Source organism: Poecilia mexicana, unplaced genomic scaffold (assembly GCF_051168715.1).
Source record: "Poecilia mexicana isolate PSO_F unplaced genomic scaffold, ASM5116871v1 scaffold_11, whole genome shotgun sequence".
Lineage (NCBI taxonomy): Eukaryota > Metazoa > Chordata > Actinopteri > Cyprinodontiformes > Poeciliidae > Poecilia > Poecilia mexicana.
This window is the reverse complement of record NW_028263380.1, coordinates 20,309,600-20,323,457: the sequence shown is the minus strand read 5'-3', so window position 1 is coordinate 20,323,457 and position 13,858 is coordinate 20,309,600. Positions and strand designations below refer to the sequence as shown.

General features: G+C 37.9%; 1 protein-coding gene across 3 annotated transcripts; it reads left to right on the top strand.

Annotated features, from left to right (window-relative positions):
* Positions 1–162: 162 nt before the first annotated feature.
* Positions 163–13,392, top strand: LOC106908825 (uncharacterized). Of its 3 annotated transcripts, none has more exons than XM_088009874.1 (3): positions 163–435; positions 3,442–4,747; positions 12,330–13,392. In XM_088009874.1, exons 1-3 carry the CDS (start codon positions 372–374, stop codon positions 12,892–12,894), a joined length of 1,935 nt encoding a protein of 644 aa, XP_087866000.1. In that variant the 5' UTR covers positions 163–371; the 3' UTR covers positions 12,895–13,392. The 3 variants fall into 3 exon arrangements, with proteins under 3 accessions (XP_087866000.1, XP_087866001.1, XP_087865999.1); XM_088009875.1 differs by having other exon boundaries at positions 3,442–4,794; positions 12,461–13,392; XM_088009873.1 differs by lacking the exons at positions 163–435; positions 3,442–4,747 and adding an exon at positions 8,907–9,975 and having other exon boundaries at positions 11,804–13,392.
* The last annotated feature ends 466 nt before the right edge of the window (positions 13,393–13,858 follow it).

Genomic DNA, 13,858 nt, shown 5'->3' with positions numbered 1-13,858 from the left:
AGCTCCATTGAGGGGACCCCTTGGTACCCCTGGGGCCCTATTCGGCTGCTTAGTTTACTTTTGCCTTGAGCCGGCCGGTCTGAACGCCCCCCTCTCCCCCCAACCCCCCTTTTCTCAGTTGTCGAGTCCTTGGGCAAAATACTTCACCCGATTTGCTCGTATTATCCAGAAGGGGGCGGTAATGCAACAATGTGAATGCCAACAATCATAAAATCCCAAGGAAGAAGAATAGGAGAAAGAACAAGATGGCGCACGGTTTGCTTTGTTGAATTTTCGACAGTTTGTCTAAACGAGTTTCTCAACGAACAGTTAATCCTGCTGAAGAAACTTTCACAGAGTTTAAAGGAATAATCGTCAAGTCGGAGGAAGAGATGGACGATCAGCGCAGACTGCTGGATTTCTCCCGGACTCCCCGGATTATTTTACACCGAATAGGTAGGAAACACCAGCGTTTGGATGAAGGTTAAGGTCTAAATATAGAAGCTTTCTGTATGATGATCATTTTAGTAACTGTTCCCCTCCCGTATAAATGAACACAGACGTCACAATTATGCTGTGGAAATGGCTAATTTATGTAGAGATAAAATGGAGCCAGTAACCTCAGTTTTTTGTTTTTATGCTTCTCCCGCCTGTATTAATAAAGAGAGTTACATTACAAAACAGGAAAAATACAGTTGAATTGAGTTTCAGCTTCCAGCACGACAACGATTATAAACATAAAGCAAAGCGATGGTTTAAAACAGTGGTCCCCAAGCCCCGGGCCGCGGATGGGAACCGGTCCGTGGACCAATTGGTACCGGGCCAAGCAAGAAATAATTAAATATTTCTGTTTTATGTATTATTTTTATTTATCCCAGACCGGTAGGTGAGTCCCACATTACAAGCCCGCTAACATGCGGCGACCGGCTGCTAATGAGGCAATGAAGCTTCAAGCTGCTTCGCCGCAGAGACCAAGCAGGCTGTGGATATAAGCAACACTTCGGGTGTCATTGTCTCTCATCACTTCCAGATGGGACCGTCTCGTTGCAGAGAAACAAGCTCAGGGCTCCCGTTAGTCAAGTTAAAATGAGTTAAAATTTTCACAAAAGTAAAATGCTCGTTTTTGTGGTGCAGCTGTATCTTATTTTGAAGGGATATGTAAATATTACCATAGCAACCAGAGTCAGCGCATTTGGGCAGTGGTCGAGAGGAGATGAGTAGAGCTTGTGAGTCTCAAGTCTGGTTTAGACGGCAAGATTTAAGGATTGTCAACCGATTCTCCAAACCTCTGTGACCACAGAGCTGATAAAAGAACAACAGGTTCGATCGGTTCGTGTTCAGCCACAAGGCAGGAGCAACACGAACCGATTCCATGCACGAACATCCCGATTCCAGAGGATAATCCAATAAAACCCCTAACATGCCATACGGGAATTTAGAATGACCAAATGTAGAATGATTACAATGTAGAGACAATAGTGACAGTCTGTGGAGTCATTTTAAGAGATAAAAGACGAAACAAAAAGAAAAGGCGGTGGATAAAAGATGACGGGAGCAGCTGCTCTATTTGCTGCACTATGATTCGGAGGTGACTATGTTTTTTCATAGTTAACATTTTTAACTGAATAAACATAACAAACATATATAATAATGACTTTTACATATAATAATAAACATTTCCACATATCTCCAATATCCACCGGACTCTCAGTTGCGTGACATGTCAGCTGTTTGGGATTTTCTTCTTTTGGTTACAAGAATAAGAGTCTCTCTGCATAATAATCTAAAAATTAATCTAATATTGGTCTAAATAGTGAGAACTGTACAGTTTCTGAAAAATAAGTTAAAGAGTAACTAATAAACTAGAGTCTCTGGATTCCAAGTTTGTTCTAATTCCTTTTCGGGGTTAAAAGTGAGTACTCCACAGTTTCTAACAAAATAAAAAGAGGAAAGGACACATTGGTGCACATGGCAACATTCAGACAAAACAAAGACATGAGTGAAGGCGGTGACATCACAGGGCCATAAAACCACGTGGCTCAGCCTCCTGGCAGAAGTCTGATAAGATGTTATCAAGGAATGTCCTTGGGAGTGCTCAGCTCCACAGCTGCATGGAAACAGGAGGGGATGAGGTGGGAAGGAGCGTTATGTTTACATATCTTCCAGGAGATTGGAAATATGCAGCATTCACAAGGCAACACGGGAAAAGCCAATTTGGATACAGAAAGTCTTCGGTCGGGTAGATTATAAATTTCAATCTCCCCTAAAGTCTCTCTGCTACATCTCAGTTCCCATTTATCCAGATTAGTTTAATCGTTCCACTGAGCTGAAATTAGCAACTTCTCCAAGATCGATTCCATCCTGTTAGAGTTTTTCAGTCCTCATCTGGGCTGCGAGTCTCAGCAAGACTCGCATCCAACTTGTGTCTCTGTCCACACCAACAGTCTGACTGTTCGCTAGTTCAGCCAAGTCCGTCACAAATTTGTCGATCAGCCACAAGCCCCAATCAGCAGAAATCCTGTTATCATGAATGAATCCAGGGTGAATCCTGCTGGGTGTGTCCCTGCAGGACAAGAGGGCTCTCCTGTGCCCAGACTTCTCGTTGAGAAAATTTGATCCATTTCATTGAGTGACCGGTTGACCAGATCCATTTGGATCTTTGCCCATTTGGAGGATGTGCAAAGAAAGGCTCCAAAAATATAGAAAAAGACGGGACAAAAACAGAGCAAGCAGGGCAGGGAGGGAGCAGAAGAAAAAAGTATCTGCCTTCACTGAGAGCAAGAGAGGAACATTTATTGCTATTATAACAGTCTAATGGGTTTTATCAATACATTCTGGCACAACCGGCCCTTTATGAACATTCAGTATAACATACAAACCTAATAATCTGTACTCTTGTAGTCCTTGCTCCCTTCCTGACAACATCTGTGCCACTTCCAAGGACTTGCTCTTAGATAAGACCACACTCCAAATCTACAGATAAACGCACTTTGTGATTGTCACTGCCTTTCATTGGATCCATGTCTGTGCCTTATCCTGTGATATCTGCCAGATCCTTCCCACTGTTCTCATTTCATCCTATTTACTGTTATTCTTATTAGAACAAATCACAAAGCCAGAGGAACTCTTGTTAGTTTATAAATTCTAGAGTACTTATTCTTACTATCCACCAACCCGCTAGAGGAACATTTAGTTTTATACTTCACTCAACCCAGAACAGGAATCAAACCTGTTAGAACTAATGAGATCCAGAAAAACTTCTACTAGTTTATAAATTCCAGATTATTGGTCAAAACAAGAATTGAGAAGTCAGACTTTTAAAAATCTGTAATCAGCAATCAGAATACGGCAATCGGGGAACCCAAGTTTATCTGGGGATTTCTCTCCTAAACAATGAAATTCTTTTCTCATTTACTTCAATAAAATCAACAATTCTTCATTTTCCTCTGTTTTATTGTCTAGATTGCCTGCAACATAACATTTATGAGGAGGAGATATGTAACCAGGAAAGGAGCTTCAATCCGGACCAGGAGGAGTTAGAACCTCTGCAGGTGAAACAAGAACAAGAAGAACCAGAAGATCATCAGATAAAAGAAGAGCAGGAGGATCTAGAACATCAGCAGATAAAAGTGGAAGAGGAAGAAGTTTACTGCAGTCAGGGTGAAGAACATATTGAGTTAAAACAGGAGACTGATACCTACATGTTGGTTCCTGTTTATGAACAAACATCCCACACTGAATCTGAACCAAACAGGAACCAAGTCATCTTCCAGGAAGCTGCTGAAGCTAAGAACCAGAATCAGGAAGGAAGGAAACCTTTCTCCTGTGAAACTTGTGGAAAAAGTTTTAGTCGAAAACGGAATTTAACTCGTCACATGGTAATTCACACTGGTGAAAAGCCATTTTCATGTGTGAACTGTGGAAAAAGTTTTCGTCACAAAGTTAATTTAACTGAGCACATGATGATTCACACTGGTGAAAAGCCATTTTCATGTGTGGACTGTGGAAAAAGTTTTCGTCACAAACTTAGTTTAACTCAGCACATGATGATTCACACTGGTAAAAAACCATTTTCATGTGTGGACTGTGGAAAAATCTTTAGTCAAAAACAGCATTTAACTAGACACATAATGATTCACACAGGTGAAAAGCCATTTTCATGTGTGACCTGTGGAAAAAGTTTTAGTGGAAAACAGAGTTTAACTCAGCACATGATGATTCACAGAGGTGAAAAACCGTTTGAATGTGATAACTGTGGAAAAAGTTTTAGTCAAAAACAGGGTTTAACTCAGCACATGATGATTCACACTGGTGAAAAACCGTTTTCTTGTGGGAACTGTGGAAAAAGTTTTAGTCAAAAATGGAATTTAACTCAACACATGATTATTCACACTGGTGAAAAACCGTTTTCTTGTGGGAACTGTGGAAAAAGTTTTAGTCAAAAACAGAGTTTAACTAAGCACATGATGATTCACACAGGTGAAAAACCGTTTTCTTGTGGGAACTGTGGAAAAAGCTTTAGTCACAAACGGAATTTAACTCGTCACATGATGATTCACACTGGTGAAAAGCAATTTTCATGTGTGACCTGTGGAAAATTTTTTAGTCGAAAACGTTATTTAGCTAGCCACATAATGATTCACACTGGTGAAAAGCCATTTTCATGTGTGACCTGTGGAAAAGGTTTTAGTGAAAAACGGGATTTAACTCGGCACATGATGATTCACACAGGTGAAAAGCCGTTTTCATGTGTGACCTGTGGAAAAAGGTTTCGTCACAATTTTAGTTTAACTCAGCACATGATGATTCACACTGGTGAAACGCCGTAGAACTTTTCCACTAGGATTGTTGTAAACAAATATTTTAGTAGTTGAGTAATCTATCAGTTATTCTTACGATTAATCAAGTAATCAGATAAGGTTCACAAATATGCTTAGAAAAATGTCTATGATCCAGCTTTTAGTTTATGTATTCATCTTCGGTGAGTTTAACAGATGAACTCTCACCTTGCCCCATACCTGTCCAGCTTTGGGTTTGACAATACGGGAAATGTCACCTGGAGTGGGGGGATTAGAGTGGGGAGTGAGGGGCAAGCGAGCGAATGAACATAAGATGGGGGTAAAGGGGAGGAAACAGACCAGGGAACAGATGACCGGGGGGAAAAGACAACTGAAAAAGAGAAACTAATGTAGGGGTGGGGGAGAGACAACCGGTAGACCAGGGGACGAAACTAAGAACAGGGTGGAGAGGCGGGGCTATATTTGTGATTATTGTCTCCAATAATTTGGTGTGTCGCTTGTCTTGGTTGTATAATTTTTCTGTTTTCTGCTATGGCTGTTTTCTATTAAAGATCACCATCGTTTTTTAAAGTTGAAACTAATTTAATCTATGAACATGTACATATATATTTGATTAAGTTTTTACAAAGTCACTTGATCACTTGTATTTCCTTTAAAAATGCAGTGTGTGCTGAACGCTATTTTGTTTATGAAGCCCTTTTTTTTGTTTACGAAGAAATGCTGTGTAGAAACTTTTTAGTTTTGACCCATTTATTTTATCTAGCAAATCACGTTAGTTGGTGTTAGCATTCATTAGCCAGAGGTTTGTACAGTGCTGTAAAAAGACTTGAGATCATCCCCAGTTTTTAACACTTTTTTTAAAATCTAATTTCCAATTGAATCTCTGAAATATATTGAAATATACTTGACTGAAATTTTAATTGGATTACTCCAATGTTAAACCTAAAGTATTAATTCCCTGGTTGAAGTTTCATTTATTCATATATTTTAAATCAGTTATGCTTTTGTGTTTCCATTTCTAAGTCTGTCTCTGCTATGCTCTCTTTAGACTTGCACTGTTGTAAATCACCATACTTTTTTGCATGCAGATAGTTAAAGAAAGTCTAAAAAATTAAATAGAATTAAAGTTAAAATAGATTTAGTTGATTTTATTAGAAATAATTTGAAAAGTAAAATTTATTAGAGAATATTTTAACAAAAATTAACAATTATTTTATAGTATTTAATCCTTGAGTGACATTCTGGTCCACACTCCTATATTTCCTATATTATCCGCGGTCTAGCGTTTTTATTTTCTTTTGATATCTGTTATAGCTTCATCTTTAGGAAGGAGTTTCTCTCTCAGCATGTATTTGAACTTCTCTCTTTTATTTACTTCACCGCAGCTCACAGTTTCTAACAAATTCTGTAGCTTTCTGTGTACTTCTAAATCTGTTCCTTAGTCGCATCTTTTCGGGCCTGTTACTGCCTCTAGTGGCGTGGGGGTGGTAACACAACTAATATAATTACATTACTGAATCAGAATTCCATTAAGTCTTTATTATTAATTCTGGCATTATTGGTACCATAAATTATAAATTCCCTCACAAACACCATACCTTTTCATTTTCTTAAAGTAGAGCGAATTAAATGACAAAGTGATTCAAGTTTCACTTGATGGCCAACCTGTTGAAACTGTGGCTAATTTTAAATACCTCGGGTCATTCCTGGACAGTCGGGTCAAAACACTTAAAACACTGGCTATGATTTTAAGAACTGTTCTCAGAGACTCTATCCTTTAGGAAAGCCCAGTGATCTTGGGGTCACTAGAGGTTGTGTACAAGAGTATAAGTTGAGTATTTTAACTTTTCTTCTCCTCGGTTGGTTTTGGTCACATGAGCTGCAGGTTAACAGACAAACTTTTAAGAATACTTTCAATGGCAGGTAAAGTAGCAGGTAAATAGTGGTGAAAAAAAAAACTGAACATGGAAGATGGCGAGGAATATTTTAATAGAGAGCGCCAATCCTCATTTTTCATCAGTTTTAACCTACGAGCTGATGAAGGCGTTATTGTGTTCTGGCAACTAAGAACATTGCTTTCAAGTCATTTATTGACAGTGCAATAATTATTCTTAACCAAATTAAATAACATTTACCTGCAGCATGCTAAGTGTATTACTCGATGCACAAATTGTTCAGGACTCAAGGATTTTTATTGTCATACCACCTTGATAGAAAGTCCAGAATCCAGTTCCCCAGTGTGGAACTCAGTCCTGGAGAGGAGAGTTTCTGCACCAAGGTCTGTGGGATGATGGTGTTGAAGGCTGAGGAGAAATCCAGGAAGAGCAGACGGATGTAGGAGTTCCTGCTCTCCAGGTGGGTGAGGGCTGCGTGGATCACCGATGAAATGGCGTCAGCAGTGGAGCTTCTTCCTGTAGGCGTACTGATTGGGGTCCAGAGCGACGTTGGTGGAGTCCTTGATGTGATTCATGAGTACCGATGTTAAGGCTTTAGGCTGGTAGTCATTCAGGTTTGTCACTGTGGAGCACTTGGGGGACAGGGACAGTAGTGGCGGTCTTTAGGCAGGTGGGCCCAGGTGACAGTGAGGTGCTGAAGATGTCTGCCAACACCTCAAGCAGCTGGAGTGCACAGTCCCTCAGTACTCGCCCTGGGATGTTGTCGGGACCTGCAGCCTTACGGGGGTTGATTTCCTGGAGCGACTTCTTCACATCTGCTGTTTTACACAGAGAAGCGTGTCACCAGGTGGTGGTGTTAGTCTGGTGCTGAGGGAGGTGTTAGGATCCTCAAAGCGGGCATCCTGTTGTGATTCTACGAATGAGTTTCATTTTATTGTTTTAGAGTCAAAGGAAAATTTCCACCTTGATTTAAATAGTTTCATTTTATTTTTTCCTGTATATAAGACTCTACCGACAAAAAATCTCTCAGAACATGGCACCATAAAAGCAAAAATTTGAATTTTAGCTCGTATCTGTTTAACAACTCTGATTTGTTATTCTTCTGTGAACCTAATTAATTTGCTTGTTTTCTAATGTGCGAGTGTTTAAAAAAATATCTTCAAACAAGCTACACTCCGTATCAGTAGGTTGCGGTAATACTGCTTAAAGTTTTTTGCCAACCGCCAATAAACCAGGAAGAAGAGGAGGAAGAAGAGTACGAGGAGGTCTTCAATCCAGTTTAAACATATAAGCTGTTAACTGAAAAAACATTAACAATTTAAGGAAATAATAGGAGGAAGAGATGGATGATCCGCGCAGACTGCTGGATTTCTTCCAAACCCCCCAGATAATTTTACACCGAATAGGTAGGAAACAACAGCGATTGGATGCAAGTTAAAGTCTTTTTTTGTTGCACTGAAATGATCCAAATCAGGACTGGGAAACACTGGAAGGCTGATTCACAAAAGTAGGATTGCAGAATCAGGCTTGACTTGCCATCAGTTCATCCAGGCTTTATATGTTTCACAAAAACCAAACGAACAACATCCTTTGAAGGATTAGAAGAATTGTACATTATACTCGAGAGAAACAACTGTTTGCACTTTCAGAATCTATTTCTAGAGATGTGAAAAATGTTGGAGTATTATTGAAAAACAAAAATCTAGAACTCTGTTGAAATCTGATATTTTGTCTGGCAAAATTCTTTATTCATAAGCAAAGACAGCGAAGATCATCCCCAGTTTTTGACATTTTTTAAAATCCGAATTGTAATTTTATTTGGAATCTCTGAAATATATTGAAACATATGAATACTTGACTGAAATGTTAATGGACTTGCTCACCGATGCATGTCAAACCTAAAATAGTCATCCCTTTGCTGCAGTTTTATTTATTATATTTTATATAAGTTATGTTTTTGTGTTCCCATGTCTAAGTGTCTTTGCTATGTTCTCTATATAGCATTGCATACCCTTTTTAATTTTAACTTTTGCATGTATAAAGTAAAAAGACATGAAGCCTCAAAATTTAAATAGAATTAAAGTTAAATATAATTGATTTTCTTTAGAAATAACTGGAAAAGTAAAACTGATTGGATATTATTTCGTTATCTAAAAATCCCTTCTGAAGCTGCTGCCCCCGCAACCCGACCCCAGATAAGCGGCAGAAGATGGATGGATGGATGGATGGATGGATGGATGGATAAAATAAGAGTAACAGATAGATTGACAGTTTACACGGGTGAGTTAATGGCTATATTAATGCCTCTAGAATTAAGTGAGGAAACAAGAAGGATATATATTTGTTTACATTCAAGTAGTGCATTAATAAGTATTTTAGAACAGAATCCAGAAACAAGACAAGATATAATATTGGATACTAATCAATTTTTAGAATTAAAACATGGATCCAGGGTTAAGTTAATTTGGATTCCTGCTCATATTGGAATAGTAGGAAATGAGTTGGCGAATAAATTTGCTAAAAGTGCAGCAAAAAGGGATAATGTTGAGATTAATATCAAAATAAGCAAAAGCAAGGTAAATGTATATTAAAAAGAAATGGCAGGAACTATGGGATAGAGAAGAAAAGGCAAGATTTTTATTATAGCATTCAAAGCAAAAAGTAGGGGAATGTAGGAAAGGTAACAGGAATAAAAAAGAAGAGGATGTTATATCCAGATTAAGGTTTGGGCATGCGGGGTTAAATAGTACTTTGAAAATAATTAATAAGCATAGTACAGGTTTGTGTAGTTATTGTGGAGAGTCAGAAACAGTGCAGCATATTTTTCTAAAATGTAATAAGTATAATCGGGAAAGAGAGGTGTTAATCAGAGAGTTAAATAGAAATAAAAATAAATTAGATATTAAAAATTTGCTGCAAAAATCGTCTGATTTTGACAGCATTTTTAGTTTTCTTAGGTAGTCGGATATTATGGGAAGATTATAGTGGTAGGACGTCTGATCTATACTCCAGGCCGGAAGGTGGCGGTAATGCACCTACAAGTTGTTTGAAAACCGCTATAACACTAGAAGAAGAAGAAGAATGACGTATGAGGTAGCGGAAAAAAAGAAGATGGCGGATGGTCTGTTTTGTTGAATATTCCAGTGTTTCTCTAAGCGAGTTTATCAACGAGCGGTTAACTGCTTCTGAAGAAACTTTCACAGAGTTTAAAGAAATAACCGTGAAGTCGGAGGAAGAGATGGATGATCAGCGCAGACTGCTGGATTTCTCCCGGACTCCCCGGATTATTTTACACCGGATAGGTAGGAAACACCAGCGATGCAGGTTAAGATCTAAATGTATGAAGATTTATTTATCGGGATCATTTTAGCAACTGATCACTTCCCGTATAACTGATTTTTAACAGGCAAATGAACAGACATTACAATTACACTGTGAAAATGACGAAGCTGAAGATGGTTTCCAATTCTAGCTTCCAATAGCTAAAGGGGGATTCCACCCAATTTTTCCACTAACTTTCGCATCTTCAGTCGACTGTAGTTTCAAAACTACTACACCTACACACTTGAAACTTGGACTGTATTATTCTCCTATTCAAGATGAATATTTATAACCTTGTTTGGGATTTGTGAAACATTTTCCTGATTTGTAAAAATTCAATAAAGTTTGATTTTCACTATTTGTTTTCATCTGGATCAGACTAGAACTGCTCTTTACAATACACACACACACATATATATATATATTAGTTATAGATGGATAGACAGATTACAATCCAGCCTTATAGTGCTATATGAATTAAAACCAGGGCAATGCATAATGCTCAATATTACCCATCAGATACTGTTCCGCCTGTGTTAAAGGAGTAACAAGCAAATCACAACTCTCTCATATGGAGTGAAAATCAATAACCGGGATGCCCCGCTCACGCTTCCCTGAAGTGTGAAATGAGTCTCAAAAATAGTTGTGCACTTGTCACCGGATTTGTGTGTAAATGCAGTTTTGTGTGTGTGTACCAGGTGACTTGAGTGTACTTTTTCAACATTTATTGGCGTAGGAGAAGGTTTATTTAATTTTTAAGGTTTACAAAACCAGATTAATCAGAATTTATGTATCAGAATGAGAAACATCTTTTGTTTATTCATTGTAAGGCTTCATGTTGTTTTGCCCATTTTACATATATTGTCCCCTTGATGTCCCAGTAGAGCATGTGAAGCACCGCGGTGCATCGGCTCAGGAGTCCAATGATTGGATGCAGTTCCTCAGGGCTTCATGAAGCTTCATCTCACCATCACTAGTTTTCATTGTTTCCTCTCCTGCTCTGGTCAAAACCCACAGGCCCAACCCAGTGCATGCTGGTCCTGTACCAGTACCTATACTGACAGAACATGGACCCACAGTTCTTCCTGTCTACCTTTGAAAAGAAAATAACAAAGGAACAAAAACTGAACAATTATTAACCTACAAACTCTGTAAATAAACCCCAAAGGTATAAAGTGAACTAAAATCAAATTTTAATACAAATAAAAGTAATGAAAATAAATTATAGCTCCAAATTAAGTTATATCTTGAAATAATGAAATGGGCCTGCAGTTGGTAGAGCTGTTGCCTTGCAGCAAGAAGGTTCTGGGTTCGATTCCCAGCCCACAGTCTTTCTGCATGGAGTTTCCATGTTCTCCCTGTGCATGCGTGGGTTCTCTTCAAGTACTCCTGCTTCTTCCCACAGTCCAAAAACATGACTGTCAGGTTAACTGGTTTCTCTAAATTGTCCCTAGCTGTGAGTGTGTGTGTATGGTTGTGTGTCTCCGGCAAACCCCGCCTCGTGCCCAAAATGTTGCTGGAGATGGGCACCAGCACCTCCTGACCCCACTGAGGGACAAAGCTATACAGAAAATGGATGGCTGGAATAAAATTTAATTAATTTTATAATAATTTTTTAAAATATCCGTTAATTTGACAATTCTCCAATTATCAGCAGGATTTGTCGACTGATCTGTCTCTCTTTCTACACTCTTGAATTTTTAGGTGTGGGTTTTTTCTTTTTTCATTTATGTCTTAAATGATGAACAATTTTTCCCATTTACTTTAATAAGGTTAACAATTGCTCTTTTCCTCTGTTGTCTTGTCCAGATTGCCTGAAATGTAATGTTTATAACCAGGAGAGAAGATCCACTCTGGACCAGGAGGAGTTAGAACCTCTGCAGGTTAAACAAGAACAGGAAGAACCAGAAGATCAGCAGATAAAAGAAGAGCAGGAGGATCTAAAACATCACCAGATAAAAGTGGAAGAGAAAGGAGTTTACTGCAGTCAGGGTGAAGAGTTAAAACAGGAGACTGATACCTGCATGGTGGTTCCTGTTGATGAGCAAACATCCCACACTGAATCAGAACCAAACAGGAACCAAGTCATCTTCCAGGAAGCTGCTGAAGCTGAGAACCAAAATCAGGAAAGAAGAAAACCTTTCTCATGTGTGACCTGTGGAAAGCGTTTTGCTTTCAGATCTGCTTTTGAGGCTCACATGAGAACTCATACGTGTAAAAAGCCATTTTCTTGTGTAAACTGTGGAAAATGTTTTAGTCAAAAAGAGGTTTTAACTAACCACATGAGGTGTCACAAAAGTGAAAAGCCATTTTCATGTGTGACCTGTGGAAAAAGATTTAGTATAAACCGTTTTTTAACTCAACACATGAGGATTCACACTGGTGAAAAGCCGTTTTCTTGTGGGAACTGTAGAAAATGTTTTAGTCAAAAAACGAATTTAACTCGGCACATGATGATTCACACAGGTGAAAAGCTGTTTTCTTGTGTGACCTGTGGAAAAAGTTTTAGACTAAAACATCTATTAACTCAGCACATCAGGATTCACACTGGTGAAAAGCCATTTTCATGTGTGAACTGTGGAAAAAGTTTTAGACTACAACAGCTATTAACTCAACACATGATAATTCACACTGATGAAAAGCCGTTTTCATGTGTGAACTGTGGAAAAGGTTTTGGTCAAAAATGGCTTTTAACTCAGCACATCAGGATTCACACTGGTGAAAAGCCATTTTCATGTGTGAACTGTGGAAAAGGTTTTAGTCAAAAACCGAATTTAACTCGGCACATGATGGTTCACACAGGTGAAAAGCCGTTTTCATGTGTGAACTGTGGAAAAAGTTTTTGTAGAAAACATCATTTAACTCAGCACATGATGATTCACAGAGGTGAAAAACTGTAGAACTATTTTCTATGTATGTCCTCTGTTGAGGTTCACTATAAAAGTCATTTAGATGAAAACTGCAGTTATACACTGGAGGATTTTCTTGTTTATAAAGTGGGAAAATTATTTAATTTTCTAATTTGTGAAATGTGATCATTTGGTTCTTGACATTTGGATACTTTAATATGTACAACATGAACTTGAAGGATTGATTTGTATTATTCTGAATGGAGAGAATGAGTTGGGTGAATGAGATTTACTTTAATGCATTTTTAATCCAAAAGAAAATGTGCTGTTGTGCACTAATTGTAGATTTTCAGTAACTGTTTTGTACTTTGTAATTTACTGTATTAATAATTATTTAATAGGTTTGTCTTTAAAGCAAAACTAGACTGAAACTGATGCTGTTATTTGTTTCAAATTATATTAACCAGTCTATGTAAAAGCTTTTCAAATAAATTAACCTGTCCTTTTACTTTGAAAGTGCAATATTCAATATAAACATATTTTCCTTCATTGATTGTTCTTGATTATACAAAGTATGTGTGATTATTGTCTCCAATAATTTTGTGTGTTATCTTAGTTGTAACACACAAACTAAGTGTTACAACTTAGTTTGTGCGTCTTAGTTGTATATTTTTTCTATTTTCTGCTGTGGCTGTTTTCTATTTAAGATCACTATCTTTTTTTAAAGTTGAAACTAATTTAATCTCTACACGTATAGATATAAGTTTGATTAAGTCCTTACAAAGTCACTTGATCACTTGGATTTCCTTTGAAAATGCAGTGAATGCTGAACGCTACTGCTGAAATATGCAGAAATATTTGAGTTCAAGAGCAGAATCAAGGTTACAAAGGTAAAGTATAATATATATTGAATAATTTTAGTGTTAAAGAGAGCAACGAGTTTTAACCCAAAACGCAGTAATAAGTGTGTAAGCTAACATTAGTCAAAAAGAAACTGCTAGCTTAAATATTAATA

Excerpts from the sequence above, each read along its gene's own strand:
- LOC106908825 (XM_088009874.1), top strand. The coding sequence starts at position 372 with ATGGACGATCAGCGCAGACTGCTGGATTTCTCCCGGACTCCCCGGATT. Across the intron at positions 436-3,441 it reads GATTATTTTACACCGAATAG|ATTGCCTGCAACATAACATT; the intron begins GTAGGAAACACC and ends TTTATTGTCTAG. Across the intron at positions 4,748-12,329 it reads TGTGTGACCTGTGGAAAAAG|ATTTAGTATAAACCGTTTTT; the intron begins GTTTCGTCACAA and ends CTGTGGAAAAAG.